This window comes from Anomaloglossus baeobatrachus, chromosome 4, assembly GCF_048569485.1.
Source record: "Anomaloglossus baeobatrachus isolate aAnoBae1 chromosome 4, aAnoBae1.hap1, whole genome shotgun sequence".
Classification (NCBI taxonomy): Eukaryota; Metazoa; Chordata; class Amphibia; order Anura; family Aromobatidae; genus Anomaloglossus; species Anomaloglossus baeobatrachus.
In genome coordinates, this window is record NC_134356.1 from 94,751,350 (window position 1) to 94,777,454 (window position 26,105).

The 26,105-nt window shown below is 44.8% G+C and overlaps 1 protein-coding gene across 4 annotated transcripts in view; it reads right to left on the reverse strand.

Moving 5' to 3' along the window:
- The window catches only part of JADE2 (jade family PHD finger 2), a 353,612-nt gene that overhangs the window by 266,029 nt on the left and 61,478 nt on the right, over positions 1-26,105 (reverse strand). For all 4 annotated transcript variants that reach the window (XM_075344470.1, XM_075344469.1, XM_075344472.1 and 1 more), the window contains exons 2-3: positions 20,656-20,713; positions 20,457-20,542 (exon numbers count right to left, since the gene is read on the reverse strand). In XM_075344470.1, the coding sequence (XP_075200585.1) occupies positions 20,457-20,542; positions 20,656-20,713 (144 nt within the window). The remainder of the gene's footprint in view (positions 1-20,456; positions 20,543-20,655; positions 20,714-26,105) is intronic.

Genomic DNA, 26,105 nt, shown 5'->3' on the forward strand with positions numbered 1-26,105 from the left:
ACTTTCCCCTTAAGTGTCCACTATCTCTGCCAACATGTCCGTCTTTGTACTGTTCCCTAAACCTATTCTGTTAACCACAAACGCTTACAAAAAATAAAAAATTCTATTCATTCAAGTGGCACTACCGTCTGTCACAGCTAAACGTCAATGTTTTGTTGGCAGACGTCTATGAAAACTGTGAAGATAGTGAAACAAGCCCATCAATCAAATGGTTATACCGCTTTACACTCTAATAATAACAGTCAAACGATTAAATCAGTCTATATTCGGCTGATTAAATGGTTGGCGTTTGGAGTTTATCAGACGGATCAATGAGCTAATTAAGGCACTAAGTAAGTGGCAGGGGAGGCAATCCTTCAATATGTTATGTTTTTGTCTATTCTCACCAGATCCCACCAACCGTAAGCGAACTAATCTACGAGATTGTAGAGAGATTGGACCTGTAAGTGCGATCAGGTATTCTGATTAGAGACAAACGTGAGAATCACATTAGGAATTCTTTGTTTTTCAGATTTTTAAAGTATAATATAAAGATTAAATAAAATAATAAATTTCCTAAGAATAAAAAGGCTTATGTATCTGCAAACAATGGGCAAGTAAGTAGTCAAGGCACACGCTGGAGGACAAAATAGCTACAATAAAAACATTTGCACAAAATTACAGGGTATAAATCATAGAGAGGGGATTGGCCAAATAATATGTGTATGGACGACTTCTTTTCAGATGCTGGCATTCTGGCACTGGTAAAGTAAAATGATCACTGGGTATTAAATTTAACACAAAGGATGCTGAAACTGTCCATTTTACTTAACTTTAGGTTAATGTACTGGGCAACCTTAAAGGGTTATTCCCATTTCCAAGATCCTATCCCAATATAAAAACAACCTCTACTCAAAATATTGTTTTGCAAAGTGTGCACAGTACCAACATTCCAAAATGTACTATTGAAAAATGAGATTTTTGGCAAAAAATTGCAATTTTTCGAGCTACCTCGCCACGTCACGGCAAATCTCTTGAGGCCGTCCTACACTACAATATTTTTATTTAAAGTGTGCCATGCGGCCTCACATATGCACAAATAGGACTGCACAGCACGTACCTGGTGCTTTTCAGTCTCGTCTCCATGACTAATTCATGGTTGTGGGCGGGATAGGCCCAAGCACATGCTGCTTAGAATATATAGCCTGTGGACAAGGCTGGATGGCAATGTGTGAACAGCCACCAATCGCCAAAAATCAAGACAGATGGAAAAATAAAGAAATGAAGTGCACTGCAATATGGGGACCAACCAAAAACCTATATAACAATGAAAAACAGCATTTCTTTATTTTTCCATCTGTCTTGATTTTTGGCGATTGGTGGCTGTTCACACATTGCCATCCAGCCTTGTCCACAGGCTATATATTCTAAGCAGCATGTGCTTGGGCCTATCCCGCCCACAACCATGAATTAGTCATGGAGACGAGACTGAAAAGCACCAGGTACGTGCTGTGCAGTCCTATTTTTGCATATGTGAGGCCGCATGGCACACTTTAAATAAAAATATTGTAGTGTAGGACTGCCTCAAGAGATTTGCCATGACGTGGCGAGGTAGCTCAAAAAAATTGCAATTTTTTTGCCAAAAATCTCATTTTTTAATAGTACAGTTTGGAATGTTGGTACTGTGCACACTTTGCAAAACACAATATTTTGAGTAGAGGTTGTTTTTATGCTGTTTTTCATTGTTATATAGGTTTTTGGTTTCCTATCCCAATATGTAGTAGGTGTGACAATAATATTAGTGAAACCTCCAATTAGAAATGTAGTATAGCTCTTCTGATTATGGCTTTTCCCCCCATGTTCAGGGCATTGCAGGACCTTAGATATCTATTGTTACGACCACCCATATAGTCACAGTTAAAGGGAACCTGTCACCAGATTTGGGGCCTATAAGCTGCAGCCACCACCAGTAGGCTCTTATATACACATTCAAACATGCTATTATTCTAGCATGCTGTATATAAGAGCCCAGGCCGCTGTGTAGAATGTAAAAATCACTTTATAATACTCACCTAAACGGTCGCTGCGGTGCTTTTAGGTCATATATGTGTCTCCGTTCTCCAGTGCTGGCGCCTCCTCTTTCAGCCATCTTTGTTGTCCTTCTTCTGAAGCCTGGGTGCATGACATGTCCTACGTCATCTATACTCGCCGGCATTGAGGTCCTGCGTAGGCTCACTTTGATCTGCCCTGAGCACGGCAGATCACAGTATTGTAGTGCACCTACGCATGCACACAGGCTTCAGAAGGAGGATGAAGATGGCAAAAAGAGGAAGCGCCGGCATCGGAGAACGAAGACGCCCATATGACCCAACTCCACCGCAGCGACCGTTTAGGTGAGTATTATAAAGTGATTTTTACATTCTACAGAGGCCTGGGCTCTTATATACAGCATGATAGAATGCAGTATATAAGAGCCCAGAGGTGGTGGCCGCAGCTTATAGGCCCCAAATCTGTTGATAGGTTCCCTTTAATTAGTTGCCAGTGGACATAACCATGAATATCTAAGGTCCTGCAATGCCCTGCACATGAGGTAAACGACATAATGAATTAGAAGAACTATACATTTCTAATTGGAGGTATTTGCTATTATTATTTTTAAACCTACTACATATTAGGCTAGTTTCACACTTGCGTTGGACGGCTTCCGTAGCATTTCGTTGTATGACGGATGCAACGGATGCGTTGCATATAGTGGCACAACGGATGCTACGGATCGTACAAAACAACGGAAAGCTTATTTATTTATTTTTTCTTCTTTAGTTTTACCGGCAGCAGACTATTGTGAATGATCGCTCTCAATAGCCGGCGGCCGGGCGCTCGGCTGAGCGCTCTCACATGCCGGCGGCCGGGCGCTCAGCTGAGCGCTCTAACATGCCGGCGCTCAGCTGAGCGCTCTCACATGCCGGCGGCCGGGCGCTCAGCTGAGCGCTCTCACATGCCGGCGGCCGGGCGCTCAGCTGAGGATCTTGGAGATGGAAATACCGCTTTAAAGATGCCCATACACAGACTAATTGCCAGCTGAACCTATCAATATATCAACAGGCTTTTACAACGCTTTACTGTGTATGGGGGCCCTTGAGAACTGATTGTTGGGGAAGCTAAGGTTCTGCCATGTCCAATTTCGGAATGCCATTCCATTTGTTGTCTCCGAGATAAGCTGCCACTGGACATGTATGGAAGAAGCATTCTCATAACACAGGAGCAATCAGACGAATGACCCCTCCTGTGTAAGAGAGTTGGCTGCTGGCCGAATGATCGATCTAAACATCTTTTGGCTGACATCTCATGTGCATAGTGGGCTTAAAGGGGTTTTCCCACGGACAAAGTTAATTTTAATCAATAGATTTTAGAATAATAATTTCCACAATTGGAGGTGATTAAAAAATGTTCCTGTTCTAAGATAATCTTAGAAAAGTGCCCCTGCTGTGTACTGTGTAATGCAGTGTCTGACCGTACAGGGACATGGTCTGATCATAGCACAGCAACTGGGCTGTGGTGGAAGTAATAAAGTATACAGACATTAGAGCAAATTATTCTTCCTTCGGAGGTAAAACATTCTTTAACAACAGCCAGGGAAATGTTTTATCTCACAAAAAGAATCAGCTGTGATCTCGTGTTGCGATACATGTATACTCTCTATGGCATCCTCCCCTGCCCAGGAGATGTGGAATTCTCAGATCATGTCCCTTTACAGTCAGATACGGCCAATACACAGTACACAACATTTATACGTCTATCTCAGCATAGGTACATTTTTTTTTAAAAACACATCTACTTGTGGAAATTATTATTATTCGTAGAACAATTGGTTAGAACTAGTGATCGGATCCGCGTGTGTTCAAAAGTACCAGAGCACTGGCCCTGGGCTTCTCAGGGAACTCCAGGTAACGATACCGGGTCCGGCAACTCTGGTAATTTAATATAAAAAAAAAAAAAAGGAATAATGAAGAAAAAAAAACAAACAAAAAGGGGTGGGGGGGAAGCAGGCGCATTATACTTACCGAGTTCTCTTGCATGGCTATGCACTGCTTCCGGGGCCGCTCATTACCTTCATGCATATGCACTTCTTTCCCCACCTACTGCCAGTCCCTGCGTCTCTAATTGGTTAAAGTCACATGCGACCCCACCCTGTGTGGCAGCGTGTGACTGCTATCAATCACAGGACGTTGTGTGTGTGTGTGTGTGTGTGTGTGTGTCTATTGCTGTTAAAATAAAGAAATTGAGGTTGGGACCCCCCACATTATCATACCCAGCACAAATAACGCATTTGGCTACAGACTGCAGCCCTTTAGCTGTTTGCTTATCTTGGCTGTGTATAAAAATAAGAGGGACCGTATGAGGATTTTTTTAAAAAAAAGTATTCAAATAGCCATGATAAAGCCAACAGCTGTGGGCTGGTAGTCTCAGGCTGGAGAGACTCATACTTATTCAGCTCCTGAGCCTAAAAATTGTAGCCTGCAGGCACCCAAGATTGTCACATCCATTCAGTTAGACCCCCGCCATTATTAAATCTGTAAGTGAAAAGAAATAAGCAGAAAAAAAATCCTTTAATTTGAAATAAAATACAACCCCCTCCCCAATTTCACAACTTCATTAAATCACAAAAATCATGCTTTGCTAGATTACTGAAGGCACAGCGCGCTGGCATAGAACATGATTGCCGGCTGTGAGCTTCAGACAGAGACTGAGCTGCGCAATGAGCGGTAACGTCCCTCAGGTTATTTGCGGTCACAAACAAAGAATCCCACGGTGCTCCACCTGTGATCGCAGGTAACCTCATTAAACTCAGTGACCTCAGTGAGGTCACTAAGTTCACAGACCTGCATCTCCAGGCAGAAAAACACATTATTTTTGCTAAGTGATGCAGATTTGGTTCTGAAATTTCTACACCCAATCTACACCTCCTGGCAAAAAAAAACAAAACAAAAAAAAAAACGCTTGAATACTACATCATAACTAGAGATGAGCGAACCGGTCGTGGTTCGGCTCGAGTTCGGTTCGTCGAACGGAGGTTTCGTTCGAGTTCAGTTCGTCGAACGTTCGACGAACCGAACTCGAACCGCATAGAAAACAATGGCAGGCAATCACAAACACATAAAAACACCTAGAAAATACCCTCAAAGGTGTCCAAAAGGTGACAAACAACTCACAACACAACACAAACACATGGGAAAGTGACAAGGACATATACTCATGCGAAAATAAAAGAGCTGGACAAGGAAAAAGAGGAGGAGACACAGATATAGGCATGGCACGCCCTTCTAAAATCATGTAAAACACCGCAAGGTGACTCCAAGCGGAGTCTCCCTTTTTTCCAAAAATTGGGCCACACACACACCCACCCCTTCAGTGGCAGCAGTTGTGCCCCAGTTGTACACTTCACAGCTAGATTTACATCAAGCACATTCAAAAATACGCCATTCTTAACCGTCCCCAGGATGACACCGGGGTAGGTAGCAAAGTCTTTCCTGATCCCAGCTCTGTTCATCTTGGCTCCTTTTTAAAAACACTGTAAGCAAGAGTTACTCCAAGCGGAGTCTCCCTTTTTTCCAAAAAATGGGCCCCACACACACCCACCCCTTCAGTGGCAGCAGTTGTGCCCCAGTTGTACACTTCACAGCTAGATTTGCATCAAGCACATTCAAAAATACGCCATTCTTAACCGTCCCCAGGATGACACCGGGGTAGGTAGCAAAGTCTTTGCTGAACCATGACTTGTTCATCTTGGCTCCTTTTAAAAAAAACACAGCAAGCAAGGGTTACTCCAAGCGGAGTCTCCCTTTTTTCCAAAAATTGGGCCACACAGACACCCCATCAGTGGCAGCACTTGTGCCCTAGTTGCAAACAGGATGTTTTGATTTGCATCAAGCACATTCCAAATCCACAAGCATTTACTCTCCCCAGGATGACACAGGGGTAGTAAATTCCTTGTGGATCCATGACTTGTTCATTTTGATGAACGTTAGTCTGTCCACATTGTCACTGGACAGACGCGTGCGCTTATCTGTCAGCACACACCCAGCAGCACTGAAGACACGTTCAGAGACAACGCTGGCAGCTGGACACGACAAAATCTCTAAAGCGTAAGTTGAAAGCTCTGGCCATTTTTCAAGATTTGAAGCCCAAAATGAGCAAGGCTCCATTTGCAAAGTCATGGCATCAATGTTCATTTGGAGATACTCCTGTATCATCCTCTCCAGCCGTTGACTATGTGTCAGACTTGTTGTCTCTGGTGGCCTTGCAAAGGACGGTCTAAAAAAATTATGAAAAGATTCCATGAAATTGCTGTTACCAGCACCAGATACGGTCCTACTGGTACGGGTAAACTGTTGAAGATGACGAGACCGTCCCATGTTTGTCAAGTTACAACTGGGAGATTCACTCCCTGAACCTGCACGGTTGTTTGGTGGAAAAGCCGAGCTAAGATCGAGTAACAGCTTCTGATGATACTCCTGCATACGTGCGTCCCTTTCTATGGCTGGAATTATGTCACAAAATTTGGACTTGTACCGGGGATCTAATAGTGTGGCAAGCCAGTAGTCATCATCACTTCTAATTTTGACAATACGAGGGTCATGTTGGAGGTAGTGCAGCAAGAAGGCGCTCATGTGTCTTGCGCAGCCATGCGGACCAAGTCCACGCTGTGTTTGTGGCATAGAGGTGCTAACCGTTCTCTCTTCCTCTGACATCTCCCCCCAACCTCTTTCAACAGAAATTTGACCAAGGTCTCCCTCATCCGCTGAGTCTTCCATGTCCATGGACAGTTCGTCCTCCATTTCTTCATGTTCTCTTGCACCTTCCTCAACATTTCACCTGCTACCATGCGCCTTTGTTGATCCCTGTCCCCCATGGTCCCATGCCTGCCACGTTGGTGATGATGAACGTCTCGACCTTGGTGATGTTGTTGTGTCTTGCGCATATGAATCCTCCTGTAGTTCTTCTCCTTCCTGTTGTCTCACCCCCTGACTCCGAATAGTGTTTAGCGTGTGCTCCAGCATGTAAATGACTGGAATTGTCATGCTGATAATGGCATTGTCAGCGCTAAACATATTCGTCGCCATGTCGAAACTGTGCAGAAGGGTGCATAGGTCCTTGATCTGAGACCACTCCATCAGGGTGATCTGCCCCACCTCTGCATCTCGTTGGCCCAGGCTATACGTCATGACGTATTGCACCAGGGCTCGGCGGTGCTGCCACAGTCGCTGTAACATGTGGAGAGTCGAATTCCAGCGTGTCGCAACATCGCATTTCAGGCGATGAACCGGCAGGCCGAAAGACTTCTGAAGCGATGCAAGTCGCTCAGCTGCGGCGGTTGAACGGCGGAAGTGAGCAGACAGTTTTCGTGCCCTGGTCAGAAGGCCATCTAGGCCGGGATAGTGTGTTAAAAATTGCTGGACAACAAGGTTCAACACGTGAGCCATACAAGGCACGTGTGTCACCTTGCCCAGGCGAAGGGCCGCACCCAGGTTTTCAGCATTGTCGCACACGGCCTTACCAGGCTGCAGGTTGAGTGGAGACAACCATTTATTAAACTCAGTCTCCAGAACTGCCCACAACTCAGCCGCTGTGTGACTCCTATTTCCAAGACATGTGAAGCTAAAGACCGCCTGATGCCGTTGCGCTCTGCTGCCAGCATAGTAATGAGGGGTGCGTGATTCCTTCTGCGCAGTGCGAACGCTGGTGGCCTGACCAGGCAGGCTTGGTGCGGAGGTGGAGGACCCAGATGAGGTGGAGGAGGCAGAAGCAGTGGCAGAACTGGACAGACAGAGGATTGACACACAAGTCGTGGGGACGGCAAGACTTGTGCAGCAGACCCTTCACCATCTATCACCATAGTTACCCAGTGCCCAGTCAGCGACATGTAACGTCCCTGTTCATGCTTACTGGTCCAAGTATCAGTGGTGAAATGCACCCGTCCACACACAGAGTTTCTCAAGGAAGCGGTAATGTTGTGTGCGACATGCTGGTGTAGCGCGGGCACACCTTTCTTAGAGAAGTAGTGGCGACTGGGCATCTGGTACTGGGGCACAGCGACAGACATAAGGTCTCTAAAATCCTGTGTGTCCACCAGGCGGAAAGGCAGCATTTCGGTAGCCAAGAGCTTACAGAGGGATAAAGTCAACCTCTTAGCTTTCTCATGGGTCGCAGGAAATGGCCTTTTATTTGTCCACATCTGAGGGACAGAGATCTGGCTGCTGTGTGTAGACGGTGTTGAGTAGGGTGTCCCTGGAAAAATGCAGCTTTGTGAGGAAAGTGCAGGTGTAGACATGATGTCGCCTTCATCCAACGTTGGTGCTATCGATGTCTGAGAGAGCTGTACACACGTACTTGTTTCCCCTTCCAAACCAACTGACGACCTACCAAGCAAACTGCCTGTTGCGGTTACAGTGGTGGAAGTTGTGCGTGGAAAACCAGGTGTGACAGCTGTCCCCACAGTCCTAGAGGATGAAGAGCGCGCGGATGCACTAGAAGGGGCAGGCGGTGGATGGTTCGCTCCGCTAGGCCGCATTGCAGCACGGTGAGCTTCCCACCGGGACATATGATATTTATTCATGTGATGATTCATGGAAGAAGTTGTCAAACTGCTGAGGTTTTGCCCTCTACTAACAGAATCATGACAAATTTTACAGATCACATAATTTGGGCGATCTTTAGCTATGTCAAAAAAGGACCAGGCTAGGCAAGGCTTAGAGGGCATGCGACCTGCTAATCCACCCCGACTAGTGCTCAGAGACACAGTGGTGGCTGAGGATGCAGTTGTAGACGTGCTACCAGTACTCCGACTCTGTCCAGGAAGGCGCAAGGTAACTTCGTCGTCAGTTACATCCTCCTCCACAGTCTCTGCTGACCTCCTCGAGGGCCTGACTGTGGGTTGACAGTAGGTGGGATCTAGAACTTCCTCATCAGTTGTTGTGTTTGCACTCCCCTCACCCTCAGACCGAGCCTCTTCTTGCCCTGACCGAATATTTAAGTTGCCCAATCTGGTATCTGCGTCTCATCGTCATCAGTATGTTCCTCATTGTCTATAACAACAGGTGTTACAGTTTGTGAAAAAGGGTCAACATTATGTTCAGAAACTTGGTCCTCACGGCCTGAATCAGAGTCACAAAGGTTCTGGGCATCACTGCAGACCATTTCCTGGTCTGTACTCACTGTAGCTTGGGAGCAGACCTCTGATTCCCAGGCTATAGTGTGACTGAACAGCTCTGCAGACTCAGCCATCTCAGTTCCACCATACTGTGCAGGACGGATGGAGACTTCAGAGCTGGGAGAAAGCAAGTTTGATTGGGATGACAACTCAGAGGACTGGTGTTCTTTGGATGCGGTAGTTGAGGTGGCGGAGAGGGCACTTGTTGGACCACTTGAGATCCATTCAAGCATTTTCCTTTTTTGGCCATCATCTACCTTTGTTCCAGTTGTTCGTGTCTGTAAAAAAGGGAGCACATCGGATTGTCCACGGTAAGTAGTAGACATCTTACTTTTGCTGGAAGATGGTCTATCTTCAGCAGATGTTAATGGAGCTTTGCCACCTTCCCCACGGACAAACCCTTTTTTTCCTTTTCCAACACGCCTCTTCCCCTTTCCACCAGCATCTGTCATTTTGCCACTCATTTTGATTGCAACAAGATTGTGCACTTAAAATGTGGTAGTAAAAATTGAGAGGTGGTGTAGATTTCAGCGGTGGTCTAGCTTTATTAACAGCAGAATAAACAACAATAATTATCCCTGACAATGCAACTACGGCCCTTAAACTGGCAGCAGTGTTTGCTAGTATAATGGCTTAGTAACAATGAGTTTGAGTGTGCAATGCAGGCAGACGTGCTGCAAATATCTTTGCACTAGTGGGACTATACAGAAGTCCAACAGCCACGTTTAGGATGCCACTAAGTTCACTCAGTGTTTGCTAGTATAATGGCTTAGTAACAATGAGTTTGAGTGTGCAAAGGGCAGGAGGGTACAGTGGCAGGGTTGTGGGTCTCTGGGTAGAGGAAAGGAAGCCTGCCTTTCTATCCCTCCTAATGGGGAAATGCAGCGAGGAAATCCCTGACCTTAGCTACACAGACGCTGTCATCTTGTGTAGCTGTTAAACTCTGTTTTCACGGACCTGTCACCTATGGCTCTGACCCTGCCGGTATTAGCCCTTAAAAGGACTGATAGAAAGTGCTAACCCTATTCTGTACAGCGCTGTGTATAGAGCGTAAACAGCAGTATCGGAGATAGGCGCTGCACCAGCAGTGACTGACACCAAGGACGCAGAAGAGATAATGGCGTCCGGACGGGCAGATACTCGTTTTTATAATGCAGGGACATGTGACATGGACATCCTATCACACATGCCGTTGCTTCTCTGGCTAAAAGTACACTTAGCTGTGTGTGTGTCTGGGATTGGCTGACATGCTGGCCCGCCCCACTACACGTGCGCGCTTAGGGAAGGAAGACAAGGAAAAAAAAAAAACTGGCGATCGCCATTATCCATACAGCAGTGATCTGAATGCACTGTTCCCGCACACTATACACTGAAATTTCATAATAGTGTGAGTCACAGAGTGACTTACAATATTACAGCGGAAAGCCAGCTAGGAATTAGCTGGGCTTTTTGCTGCTAGAACCGTTCTCGAACATATCTAGAACTATCGAGCTTTAGCAAAAAGCTCGAGTTCTAGTTGTATCTAGAACAGCCCCCAAAATCACTCAAGCCGCGAACTGGAGAACCTCGAACCGCGCTCAACTCTAATCATAACATATGCAATTTTGATGCAATTTTTTGCCAGGAGGTATAGATTGGGTGCAGGAATATTGTGTAAATATTTCAGCACCAAATCTGCATCCCTTGGCAAACAAAACTGCACAAACACTGTTTTCACGCAATTTCAGTGCGGTTTTCTGCCAGGAGGTGCAAAGTTGGTGCTGAAATCTAGTGCGGACCACAAAACGTGGTTTTCTGCAGGTCTGTGAACTCAGTGACCTCACAAAGTTTAATGAAGTTACCGGAGGTCAGGTTACATGGGGTCACAGGTGGAGGACCGTGGGAACCTCCAGCTGTGGCCGCAAATAACCTGAGTGACGTCACCACTCAGTCTCTGCCTGAAGCGCATATCGGGTGGTCATGTTCTATATTTGCGCGCTATGCCTTCAAGTAATGTAGCAAAGCTGGAATTGTCACAGGACCTCGCGTGGATTATGTCGGACCTGTGTTTTGGGGGTTACTGAACGGGTAAAAGAAGGTGTGTTTTTTGGATTTTCTTTAAAAAAAAAAAAACAGGATTTATTTTGGTGTTTGTGTTTCTTTTCACTTACACATTACTAATTACTCATCTAGGGCTTAGTGGCAGCGGTGAGCTGTCATTAACCCTTATTACCCATTTTGATATCGCACCAGGGCAATCGGGATGAGCCAGGTAAAGTGCCCGGATTGTCGCATCTAATTGATGGGACAACAATCCTGGTCGGCTGCGAGCTGCTATTTTTAGACACTGGGGGGGTCAAATAACTATGGCTTTCCCCTGCCTGAGAATATCAACCCCTAGCTGTCGGCTTTATCATGGCTGGGTATGAAAATTGGGGGGGAAGGGGGAGATGATGCACACCGTTTTTTTTTTAAAGATGATTTAAATATTTCTTTTTTAAAAAAAAAAAGCTTTATGTGGTCTCTCTTATTTTGATACACAGCCAAGATAACGTGCACGGCTGGGGGCTGCAACCTGTACCCGTAAGCTTTATCTGTGTTGGATATCATAATATGGGGGGACCCTAAGCCACTTTTTTTTATTCTGATACCGATAGAGACGCTGTCTGTGTCTCACTAATTGAAAGCAGTCAGACACATTGTCACACAGGGTGGGAGTTTGTCTGACTGCAACCATTAGAGACGAGGGGCTTGCCGGTGGGTGGGGGAAGCAGTGGATATGTATGAGGTTAATTAGTGGCCCCATAAGTAGCGTTACAGCTGCACTGAAGACTCTGGTAAGTACAACACGCCTGCTAAAACTAAAGATAAAAGGTGCTGGACTGACCAAGCATGTCTCTAGACCTAAACCCTATTCAGCATCTGTGAGGCATCCTCAAACGAAAGGTGGAGGAGCGCAAGGTCTCTACCATCCACCAGTGGAAGAGGATTTCAATGGATCCTGTGAAGCTCTTTAGGCACAACCTGGCCATTTTCACTTAAGGGTGTACTGACTTTTGTTGCCAGCGGTTTTGACATTAATGGCTGTGTGTTGAGTTATTTAGAAGACACCAAATTTACACTGTTATACAAGTTGCACACTGACTACTATACATTGTATCAGTGTCATATCTCCAGTATTGTCCCATAAACAGATGTAATAAAATATTTACAAAAAATATGAGGGGTGTATTCACTTATATGATAAACTGTATATTCTCCCAGTGTTTGCATGGGTTTCCTGAGGGTACTCCAAAGACATACTTAGGCCCTGTGCGCACTAGGCGTTTTAACCCGCGATTTTACCCGTGGTTTTGCTGCAGAAATTTCTTGAGAAATGTTTGTAATCTTCTTCGCAATGCTGCTGAGAACGCGGCGGGCATAGAAGGCAGTGACAGCGCTGATGGCAGGACTGCAGGAGATCATCACAGCAGGTAATGATCTCATCTAACCTCCTGATGGCAGCGCTCGTCATCCCCTGCAGTGACCTGGGGTGACCTATTGATGTTAGCTCAGGTCACTGCATTGCTCTCCCAGCCAATGGGGAACATTCTGTTCTTCATTGACTGGGACAGTGACTATGGTATGGATCGCCGTGGGACCCCCTTATTAGATTACGCTGGACCAGGATTTGATTGTTCTTGTCAATAAATTGGTGAAAAAGGGAATGTGGGGAGTGTTTTTTCAAATAAAACTTTTTTTGTTGTCTATTTTTTATTTCTTACTGACTGGGTTGGTGATCTCGGGTATCTGATAGACGCGTGACATCACTAACCCCAGGGCCTGATGCCAGGCGACATTACAAATCTGGCATCAACCATATATTATTCCATTTGCCACCGCACCAGGGCAACGGGATGAGTTGGGGCGAAGCGCCAGGATTGGCACGTCTAATGGATGCGCCACTTCTGGGGTGGCTGTGGCCTGCTATTTTTAGGCTGGGGAGTGTCCAATAACAGTGGACCTCCCTAGTCTGAGAATATCAGACCCCAGCTGTCCGCTTTATCTTGGCTGGTGATCCAATTTGGGGGGGACCCCACTTTTTATGTTTTAAATTATTTATTAAATGTAAAATAACAGCGTGGGTGCCCTCTGTTTTGGATTACCAGCTAAGGTGAAGCTGCCAGCTGTGGTCTGCAGGCTGCAGCCGTCTGCTTTACCCTAGCTGGCTACAAAAGATGGGGGGACCTCACGTCATTTTTTTTTTTAATTATTTATTTTTTTTCTAAATAGAAGTCTAGGCACCCTTTAGTGCCACATGAAAGTCACTAAAAGGTGCCAGCTTAGAATATGCAGGGGGTGGGACATTATATAGGTCTTTCTCATCTATCTATTCATCTATCAATCTTTCCCTCTATCCATTATCTGTCTATCGATTATCTATCTAATATCTATATTATTTATTGCAGTTCAGCATAAAAAAAACGCAGGGACCAACCTGCGGAAAAACCGCGGCAAAACCGCGGCAAAAACGCATGCGTTTTTACCGCGGTTTTGGTGCAGTTTTTTACCGCAGGTGCGGTAATCTTCAACTCCCAGAAGTTTCTCAAGAAATTTTCTTGAGAAAAATCACTTTTCTAGTGCGCACATAGCCTAACAGAGATTTTATATTTTGAGCCCCAATGGGGACAGCGATGATAATATCTGTAAAGCGCTGCGGAATATGATCGTGATATATAAGCAAAGCATAATTACAAAGCTCTTCTCTGCAGACTGTATCTGATAGGTTTTTGGCGGATGTAATGGATGTAGTGGTTGCAATAAGTGACAGAGGTCGGTAACAAATTCATAAAAAATAACCAGATAATGCTATAGTAAAGCCAGCAAATAAATCCTTGTTTGCAGGAGTCTGAGATCTGGAGCAATTAAATGATGAGAAAACTCCAAAATCATAATGGCAATCCTCATTTTCCATAACAGCCCTTAAAGCTTTTGGTCTTCACCAAATTTTCTTTTTTCTTCGTAGCTATTAAAATAGCAAGAAAAGCTTTAACAAAGTGGAGTCTGCAATTACCAATCTTGAGAATATTTTCTGGCAGTAACATGCTTGGTTGTATTAAAAAATCACCACTCAACAGAAAGAATATAAAGCCTAACATGCTCATATATATCACATTAAATGTAAAATGAGAAATGACAGTGCAAAACCCGACAGTTACCTTAAAAAACATCTCTCCAAGCTGCCTGCATAAACTGACTGTGCTCCTCCTACATACCTAATTTACTGTTAGGAGAGGAACAAAACCATGCCTCGGGGCGCAGAACGTGGCCTGCAGAATATTGTGACACTACACTGGAAACTAACAAGTACATACTTGATTGCCAGTAGGGAGCAGTAACACTCGGAGATTACATAACATTAGACCGTTTGCTCCATAGAAGAGCGGGACTCCATAAATCAAACGTCTGAGCCCTTCCAACATGATCCAGACTGAAGGTCTGTATACACTAGGCCAATTATAGTAGTAATCCCCTCGTTACTGATCAATTGTAACAATAATTAGCCAGTATGAATTAGGAAAGGTTAAACAATGAAACTCTTAACCTCTTCCCGACCGCGGACGGTATATAAACGTCGGCGCTTGCTGGGCTTTGTGCAGCGCCAACGTTTATGAACGGTCCGCGGTTTTGCAGCGAACGTGACCGTATGGTACCTGTAAGCGCCGGGATTCCGGTGCAGGACGCTAGCTGCGACCCCTGACCTCACCAGGATCTGATTGGTTCAGGTCCTGGTGACGTCAGCGCCGCGCTAACCAATGAAAACGATCGCTGGGAAAGTTTGTTGTAGTTACAAACTTGCCTGGGCGATCTGCCGGTATAAAACACTGCTTCACCTCAGATCCTCCGTGTGTGACTGATCTGAGGAGAAACAGTGTGACAAGTGCTGCTGACAGGAGCTCTGTCAGTCAGCGATTTTTCACACAGTAAAAAAACCCACATATTACATCTATAGAAATCAATTCCCCCTTTTCCCAGTTAGGCAGCATATAGGGTTAGATAGGGTAGATGTTCAGTATAGTATAGCATAGAATACAGTATAGTGTAGTATAGTATAGAATAGAATACAGTATAGTATAGAATACAGTATAGTGTAGTATAGTATAGAATAGAATACAGTATAGTATAGAATACAGTATAGTGTAGTATAGTATAGAATAGAATACAGTATAGTATAGAATACAGTATAGTGTAGTATAGTATAGAATAGAATACAGTATAGTATAGAATACAGTATAGTGTAGTATAGTATAGAATAGAATACAGTATAGTATAGAATACAGTATAGTGTAGTATAGTATAGAATAGAATACAGTATAGTATAGAATACAGTATAGTGTAGTATAGTATAGAATACAGTATAGTGTAGTATATAATACAGTATATAATACAGTATAGTATAGAATACATTATAGAATACAGTATAGTATAGTAAGAATACAGTATAGTATAGAATATAGTATAGTGTAGTATATAATACAGTATAGAATACAGTATAGTATAGTATAGAATACATATAGGGTATCAACGCATTCAGGAGAAATTGTACAACAAACTATATGGTTCAATTTTTCCTTTTACCCTTGTAAAAATTAAAGATTTGTGGCTAAAGTTACATTTTTGTGGGAAAAAGTAAAATTTTCATTTTTCCCTTCCATATTGCTTTAGTTCCTGTTAAGAACTGGAAGGGTTAATAAACTTCTTGGATATGATTTTGACCAGTGTGAGGGGTGTAGTTTTCAGAATGGTGTCACTTTTGGGTATTTTCTGTCACTTAGGCCCCTCAAAGTCACTAAAAATAGGGTATGGTCCCTAAAAAAATTATTTGGGAAATTTTGTTGGAAAAATGAGAAATTGCTGATGAACTTTGACCCCTTATAACTTCCTAACAAAAAAAAGTTATGTTTCCAAAATTGCGCGGATGTAAAGTAGGCATGTGGGAAATGTTTTTTATTAACTATTTTGTGGGACATAACCCTCTGGATTAAGGGCATAAAAATAAAAAAATTGAAAATTGCAAAATTTTCTAACTTTTTACCAAATTTTCGATATTGTCACAAAAAAACACAAAATATATCGTCTTAATTTTTCCACTATCTTGAAGTACAATATGTCATAAAAAAAACAATCTCAGAATTGACGGGATCCATTGAAGCGTTTTAGAGTTATAACCTGTCAAAGTGACACTGGTCAGAAATAAAAAAATTGGTCCGGTCACGAAGGCAAAAACAGGCTCTGGTGCGAAAAGGTTAAAGCAATTGTAAAACACGTGTCTGATGTGTTCTGGAGGGTGATCTGATACTTAAAGGGAACCTTACAGGTCACCCATGCCCTCCAAACCTCCAACAAGAGTATATTCATATACAAGTACCCTGTCTAACAAGCCCTTCCTAATATATAATTTATTACCATGTGTCAAAAAAATATTTTTTAAAAGGGAACCGGTCACCAGATTTGGGGACTATAAGCTGCAGCCACCACCACTAAGCCCTTATATAAAGTATTCCAAAATACTGTATATAAAAGCCCAGGCCGCGATGCAGAATGTAAAAAAAAACCTTTATAATACTCACATAGAGGGTGGTCCGGTCTGATGGGTCTTGATGCTCGTCGGTGTGATGCCTCCGCTGTGCTGTGATCACCATCCTCCTTCTGCCCTGCCTAGCGTTGATGACGCGTATTTGTCATGCACACTAGCCATCATTTCAGTCCTGCCCAGGCGCACTTTGATCTGCCCTGCTGAAAAGTACTGAAATGCGCAGGCGCAAGGAAAGGTGAAAGACCACCAGTGCATGCGCATTACAATACTTTAATCTAAGGGCAGATCAAAGTGCACCTGCGCAGGACCTCAATGCCGGCTAGTGTGCATGATGTAGGATGCATCATGCACACGAGTCTCAGAAGGACGGCTGCAGAGAGGGGACAGCGCCTGACCACAGATAGGAGGACCCGGACTACAGAGCAGCAACACCCATCAGACCAGACCACCCCTTAGGTGAGTATTATAAAGTGATTTTTACGTTCTACACAGCGGCCTGTGCTCTTATATATAACATGTTAGAATGCTGTATAGAATAGCTCAGTGGTGGTGGCCGCAGCTTACAGGCCCCAAATCTGGTGACAGCTTCCCTTTAAGTTCCATTTTCAATATGTCAATAACTCTCAGACTAGTCGTTAGGGCGTTGGTTTAGCCAGACTAGTCGTTCCACTCACCTTGTTATCACGCCCCCATAATTTCCAAGAGGCGGTGTCATTGCCGCCTTTCTGCAAATCTTGCACATTTACGTGACTTTCTTTCTGACACAATACACCACTGAAGACGTGTGTAGGTTTTCTAGCTTCAGAGGTGCACTGTGCATGTCCAGAAACAAAATTAGAAGCCGCACCTCCACGGAGGAGCCGAAGATCAACCGCCAACGAATCAAAAAATATATCTTGAAGCTCTGTTCTTGTGAGGTCAGACTTCTTCTTTGTCTCTGAACATGTAGAGTCCGCCTCTGAAGCTAGAAATCATACAACCATGTTATCATGCCCACCGTGGCTTTTGTTGGACTATAGCTCCTTTCTTCTCCTCCCCTATTCATAGAATTTTAAAAGCACCATCTGTTCTCTCCTATATCAGTAATGGGAAAATTACCGTATTTTTCGGACTATAAGACGCACCTGACCATAAGACGCACCTTGGTTTTAGAGGAGGAAAATAGGAAAATAAAATTTTAACCAAAAAATGTGGTCATGACACACTGTTATGGGGCGAGGATCTGCTGCTGACACTGTTATGGGGGTAATGTCCCCAAATTTTCTACTAAGGTACCCCATCCTAGTAATGATCCTCCTGCCTTGTATGTGATGCTGCTCATATACCCCCATCCATCCTGCTCATATAGCCCCATCCATCCTGCTCATATATCCCCATCCATCCTGCTCATATACCCCCATCCATCCTGCTCATATACCCCCATCCATCCTGCTCATATACCCCCATCATCCTGCTCATATACCCCCATCATCCTGCTCATATACCCCCATCCATCCTGCTCATATGCCCCCATCCATCCTGCTCATATGCCCCCATCCTGCTCATATACCCGTATCCATCCTGCTATATGCCCCCATCCATCCTGCTCATATACCCCCATACTGCTCATATACCCCCATCCTGCTATATGCCTCCATCCATCCTCTAATATAAACCCCATCCTGCTCATATACCCCCATCCTGCTATATACCCCCCATCCTGCTCATATACCCCCATCCATCCTGCTCATAATATACCCCCCATCCTGGTATATGTCCTGTATCCCGTGGTACAAAAAAAAAAAATAAACGTTTATACTCACCTTACCTCAATCCCTGCAGCACCGATCATCTTCCTCTCTGTCTCAGCTTCTGCGCCGCTGTGTGGAGCCGTCACCATGTGTGGAGCAGTCGCCGTTGTCTGCAGCATCGCGATGTTTTCTTCCTGTCTGTGCCGGCGGTGAGCTGATCTGTGTGGACACTAGCGGCGCGCACAGCGATGACGTCATCGCTGTGCTCAACGCTCACTCAGATCAGCTGTCCGCCAGCACAGACAGGAAGACGTGATGCTGCAGGGGGACGGCTCCACAGACGGTGACGGGTGAGTACACTGATTCACTGCACCCCGCACTGATTATGATGCACGGGGTGCAGTGAATACAGCCGCACATGATCACTCCAGGCTGTAATTGCCAGGGGTGATCACGGCCGGCTGTTAATTATGCGCGCACCCCCCCGCTCAACCCCCCGCCCATCCTCCCGCCCACCTGCCAGTGCCAGCTTCAGCGCTGAGATGATGGGCGGGAGGATGGGCGTGCATATGTAATGAGCGGGCCCACGTGGTCACGGCAGGCTGCTGCAGCCTGCTCGTGCCCCCGATGACCCGCTCCACCGCAGCACCCTCATTCCCCGCAGCCCTCTTTTCAGACCATCAGACCATAAGACGCACCCCCACTTTCCCCCAACATTTGGGGGGGAAAAAGTGCGTCTTATGGTCCGAAAAATACGGTATGTGTTTACTAACAGATTTTATTCATTTATTGAGAGTGAAAGGCAAGTCCACGCAGAGAAAGAAGCAAATTTGTCTGATAATATCAAAGTCTTGTAGTGCACCTGCGCAGGACCTCAATGTTGGTGCGTGTGCATGACGTAAGACACGTCATGTACCCAGGCTTCGGAAGGAGGACAAAGATGGCCGAAAAAGGAGGCGTAGGTACTCGAGAGCGGAGCCACACATTTGACTAGTCTGCACCGCACCGCCCGTTTAGGTGAGTATTATAAACTGATTTTGACGTTCTACACAGCGGCCTGGGCTCTTATATACAGCAGGTTAAAATGCTGTATATAAGAGCCCACTGGTGGTGGCAGCTTATAGTCACCAAATCCAGTGACAGGTTCCCTTTAAGCTATTTGAGCTATTACGTTTTTAGAATCCTTTCGTATTCCATTTTTTTTTGGTGCCCTACTGGGGTATCCACCTACTTTTAGGTTCACTTGATTGCCTCTCACTTATTGTAGATATTTCCCACAAATTATCATTATCACTGGATACATCAATCTACCTTGTCTTGTACATTACTATTGGGCTAATCCACCATTCCGTTTTTTAGTGTCTGAATATGAAGTTATAATTCAGATTTCATTGGTAGCCTTCGTTTTTATCCTGCACATCTTTTGGAGTGAAATTTTTCTATATCTGTAAATCTGGCCATACACATTCAATAGCTATTGAAAAAATGCTCATTTGCTCACCCAGCAGATATCGCTCTCAAATCATTAATATGGCTGCTCGGTTTGTCTGAGTGTTCATTTGTTTTCAATCGGGAGACCAAGATAACCCATGCTTGCTTATCTCCCAGAGAGCACAACAGTCAGGTGTATCAATTCGAACATCCCAACCATTATCTGTCCCACCATCTTGAGCACTGGGAAGTCGCCATACACATTAGATGGTCAACTATTCCACAAAAATTGGCAGGTTTGTCCAAACTTTATCTAACATTTCTGGGGGGCTGAAATGTAAGAAAGGATCATAAAGATATTTACATTAAAAAAGAGACACTTTTCGACAGGGTCGAACACTAACTGTATACCAATATAGGTGCCGATATCCAACCTTTACTCTTCTTAAAATTGCCCAGATGTAAACCTGCCCGATGAATGCCAACAATACACCTTTGACCTAGATGTACACAGAAAGACAACTTGAGCCTTAGAAAGAATTATGAAACCCACCTCAGACGGTTTCTTCTCCTTCTGTCTTGTCCAGGTGTTTTTTGTGGTTGGTGTTTTGGAACATCTTGACCAGGATGTTTTGTGACCTACAAAGAAAACAAGCATTAAATTCACAGAAGGAACGTTTGCCAATATCTGTAGCTATACAACTATCTTCTGTGCTATTAATATTACACTAGGCATCACATTTATGTCTTACTATCAGTGGTGTCAGAGTCATCGCTGCTTAACGAGAAATTCCGCTTCTTCTCTTCCATCTACAAAACAAAAAGAAAAAGGAGAAAATATTCCTTAGTTGGCAAATAAAATAATACTAAACAAGTGAACAAAATACAATTAACTGAAGGAGGAACCGGAGGAACCAGTTAGATTTTCCAATGGGCACAATTGAATGGTATTGAAGGGAGGTGCAGTTTAAGACTAGGGCTGAAAAAAAGTTTATATCCAATGTTTCTCACTGTAACTTTAATAACAGAAAAGTGTGACAGCTATTACCCCATATTCATTCTTCAAAATCTACAATAAAAAAACCCTTAAAGGGAACGTGTCACCAGGATTTCCCCTTATAAGCTGTGGCCACCACCAGTGAGCTCTTATATACAGTATTCTGGAATGCTATATATAAGAGCCCAGGGTGCTCTGTAGAATGTAAAAATCACCTTTATTATACTCACCTAGGGGGCAGTCCAGTTCGATGGGTGTCACTGCTCTCTGACCGGCGCCTCCTCCATCTTGTGCGGTCGTCATTCACAGCCTCGTGTGAATGACGCATCTTACATCATCCACAGTGTTCTCCATTGCGCTCTCTGCCCTGCTGAGGGCAGGTCAAAGTATTGTACTGCGCATGCCCAAGCGGTCTTTGACCCTTCCCCATACCTCCACATTACAGTACTTTGCTCTGCACCCAGCATGGCAGATCAAAGTGCGCATGCGCAGAAACAGAATAGCAGCCTCTGTGTGTATGGCGTAGGACGTGTCATCCACACCAGAGTGGGACGGAAGAAAGAGAGTGCACAAGAGGGAAGACACGTCAGACCGAGAGCAGTGACGAACATCAGACCCGACCGCCCTCTTGGTGAGTATAATAAAAGGTGCTTTTTACGTCATACAGATCAGCCTGTGCACTTATATGTAGTATTCGAGAATGCTGCATATAAGGGGCAATCCTGGTGACGGGATCCCTTTAACATAACCTGTCATCAATGGTTAAATGATATGTACCTGCTGACTACATCTCAATACTGCTGACAAATTAATTTCTTACCAGGAACCTTATAAAAAGGCTTAGAAATTGTGAGATAAACACTAATGAACCGAGTCAATATTTGCAATTTAATAAAGTTCCTTTTCTTATATTGTCTTGTACTCAATAATTCTTTGAAATGGTGCATGCGATTCATGAAATCAAAATTGCTCTTTACTTTTTATCTTTAACCAGTTTTTGTAACCTTTACGCTTCAACAGTTGCAAATCCTTTTAAAAGTCGCAAAAATGCGCCAAAAACCTCTCCAGAAACTTTACTCCTGAGGACTGGAAGGAGATGCACCAAAAATGGGACATTTTCTAAAAGTAGTATTTCATGAATTTGTCTAAATCATCTGGATACGCTAAGTTGCTGAAGAATTAAAAAAACAGAAAGAGTGAAAGGAGAAAGACAAGTTAAAAATGTGGAACAGAATATACAGTATATAGAGATAAGGCACAAACACATAAGCCACTAGAAAGGAGTATACTACTCCAGAAAAGTGGAAAAACAACAACAGAATTGAGGTCTAAATGATCAAAATCATCTAAAAACAAACAATTATTGCCAATCAGTCTCATGTGATCCACGTTTTAATTATTCAATGTATATATTTTTTACACCAGCATAAAACCTGATAGTATATTACTACGGTATATATCATGCATGGCCTTCAAAACTTAAAGGTGTTTAAATCAAAGAAAACCACCTTCAGAAAGTCACCTCTGGGACGATCAGCTCTCGCATCCGTTACTGCTTCCAGGAACTATGGCAATTAGCCTCAGAACGAGGCTGATAGGGGTCACTGCCGGTCAGCGGTACGTACAGAGTTTATCATGAGTGTGAGAAATTCCAGGCTGCCGCTGACCGACTGTAACCTATGGAGCTGCTTTCTGAAAAAGTTCTTAGAATGCAGCTCAATAGGATTCGATTAACGTCGTAGGACATTAACTCCATTGGATTATGTTGGGCCTTTTAGAATTTATTTTTCATCAATAAATTGGTGACCGAGGGAGTGTGGGCGAGTCTTTAATCCCCAATTAGATTACATTAAAACTTCGAAGATTTTTTTTATTAATAAATTATTGAATGAGAGCGTGTGGGAGAGGGTTTATTCAAATAAACTTTTTTTTTTTGCCATGTCTATTAATTTTTACCTCTATACTTGCCAGGTTAGTAATGGGAGGTGTCTGATAGATGCCTCCCCATTACTAACACCTGGACTTGATTTCAGGGAATATCAACCCCAAAAGTATTGCTTCAATTGCCACCGCACCAGGGCAATCGGGAAGAGCCGGGTAAAGCGCCAGAACTGGTGTATCAAATAGAGGCGCCTTTTCTGAAGAAGCTCCTATTTTCAGGTTGGGAGGGGCCAATTATCTGTGGCCCTTCTCACTCTGATAATACCAGCTTCCAGCTGTTTGCTTTACCTTGGCTGGTTATGAGAAATAAGGGGGACTCTAGGTAGTTTTGTTTTAATTATGTATTTAAATAATTTGAAAATCAAAAATAAAACATGTGGAATCCCCTTTATTTTTGATAACCAGCCAACAAAGTGAAGCTGACAGTTGAGGGTTGCAGCCCACAGCTGTCTGTATTATCTATGATGGGTCTAAAAAAATAGGTGGGAGCCCACATCATATTTTTTTATCTTATTGTTCACAGCAGAGGAAAGGCAACTTCCGGATGCAATAATGCTTGTTGATTGGCTGCACTGCAGCCTTTCAACAAATTTTATTAACAGATGACCAGTACCCAAACACCGAACTCAAACACAGACTTTTTTTTTTTTAATTGTGTTCGTGTCCGAGTCCCCAGACACTTCGGGTTTGCTCATCCATAGTCGCGAGATATTCAGGGCTTGGGCTATGTTTTTGATAACCTAACCCAAATTAACTCTTCTCCACAACTTTTTCCATGACCTGTCTGGTGTGTTCCCGTGTTTTCATGACGCTGTTTGATCCCCAATGTTCTCAAACAAACTGTCCGTGTTCCGGCATTTCCAGTTTGCTTTTGAAGGATCTTGCCCTTTGTTAATGTGGCGCCCTGAACAAGCCAGGGGCCACAGGTAACAACACACACACTCCCCCACCCCCAGCAGTTCACAGCAGTCATCCCCAGTGAGACCTGATTTCTTCCCTCGGGTTCAGACAGACACACCAGGTGGGCGGAGTCAAGCAGATAGGCACGCCCACCGAGGAGTCTAGCTGGCCTGAGGCAAAAACCAGCTCAGACAAGTCCAGGCAGAGGAAGAGAGAGGAGGTCTGCAGAGAGGCAGACGCAGACTGGGGCCTAGGTTGGAGCCTAGGTCCCTCGTGTAGCCAGTGACGCAGACGGTAGTGGCCGTCTGCAGGAGCCGGGAAGACAGTCTTGGTGGAACCGTAGGTAGCCGGGACAGGGTAGTGGCCCATCCGGTACCGAACCGGGGAGCCAGCTGGAAACCAGAGCACAGGAGGAAAATACACGAAGGTGAAGGAAAGGACTTACACTACCAACCTGGGGTCACGGGAAAAACACCGCAGCCGCCTGTGGGACCCGTCCACCCAGCCGTTTGTTTGACCAGAGACTCCGTGTAAAATACTGGCTGAGTGAGTACCACCGTGCCGTGCGGCACCGCGCTGCCCCCGCGACCCTGGACCTCACCAGGCCCCGTAACCCACCTGCATCCCTACCCCTCACCGGGCCCCGGGACAACCAACCTCCTACCCACGGAGGGGAGAAAACAACATCCAAGCTGCTCCCTGTCATCGCTCCCGGGATCCCCGTCCAGAGCAGCGGTGGTGCCACAACCTCACCACAACCGTGGGTGGCGTCACGGACAATATCCCTAAACCAAACTACCCCCCTTTCACTCACGGGCAAGGAGCGCCGCTCGAGTCCCCGGGATCCGGCCCACCTCTCGAGCCACCGAGCAGCAGCAGCCGGACCCGAGCAGTGGGTGAGCGCAGCGTCCCCTCCTCCGCCCGCGACATTAACATGGAGTTTTCTGTTCTGTTGCCCTACTTCCTGTTATCTGTTTAAAAGTCCGCCCCTAAGCTTAGTCTAGTTGCTTGAGAATACTGCTTCCTGTCTACTCCTGCCCTGCTGCTCTCATTTCCAGGTTGCTATTTTGGATCCTGGTGAATCACCTGACACCGGCCCTGGACTCCACCTGGTCTCATCGAGCTGTGCCCTCGCTGGTCCCGGAGTCTGTCTGCCGTCTCTGGTTGGCGTTTGTGCCCGGTCCCTTCCGGTACATATCCACCCTAGGACCCGTGTTCCACATCCAGTACGGACATTTTTGGACTATAACCTGTGGCCCTTTCGTATCCCGGCTGCTGCACATTTAGGCCTTCTGGGGTGATCGCCAGACAGCCCCTGTATAGGGGTTTGCGCCTGGTGGCCTCCCTGGGGGAGTCCGGTGCGCAGTCCTGGGAATTCCCCTTTGCTCTGAACCTGGCAGGTACAGTTAGGTCCAGAAATATTTGGACAGTGACACAATTTTCGCGAGTTGGGCTCTGCATGCCACCACATTGGATTTGAAATGAAACCTCTACAACAGAATTCAAGTGCAGATTGTAACGTTTAATTTGAAGGTTTGAACAAAAATATATGATAGAAATTGTAGGAATTGTACACATTTCTTTACAAACACTCCACATTTTAGGAGGTCAAAAGTAATTGGACAAATAAACCAAACCCAAACAAAATATTTTTATTTTCAATATTTTGTTGCGAATCCTTTGGAGGCAATCACTGCCTTAAGTCTGGAACCCATGGACATCACCAAACACTGGGTTTCCTCCTTCTTAATGCTTTGCCAGGCCTTTACAGCCGCAGCCTTCAGGTCTTGCTTGTTTGTGGGTCTTTCCGTCTTAAGTCTGGATTTGATCAAGTGAAATGCATGCTCAATTGGGTTAAGATCTGGTGATTGACTTGGCCATTGCAGAATGTTCCACTTTTTTGCACTCATGAACTCCTGGGTAGCTTTGACTGTATGCTTGGGGTCATTGTCCATCTGTACTATGAAGCGCCGTCTGATCATTTGCGGCATTTGGCTGAATCTGGGCTGAAAGTATATCCCGGTACACTTCAGAATTCATCCGGCTACTCTTGTCTGCTGTTATGTCATCAATAAACACAAGTGACCCAGTGCCATTGAAAGCCATGCATGCCCATGCCATCACGTTGCCTCCACCATGTTTTACAGAGGATGTGGTGTGCCTTGGATCATGGGCCGTTCCCTTTCTTCTCCAAACTTTTTTCTTCTCATCATTCTGGTACAGGTTGATCTTGGTCTCATCTGTCCATAGAATACTTTTCCAGAACTGAGCTGGCTTCATGAGGTGTTTTTCAGCAAATTTAACTCTAGCCTGTCTATTTTTGGAATTGATGAATGGTTTGCATCTAGATGTGAACCCTTTGTA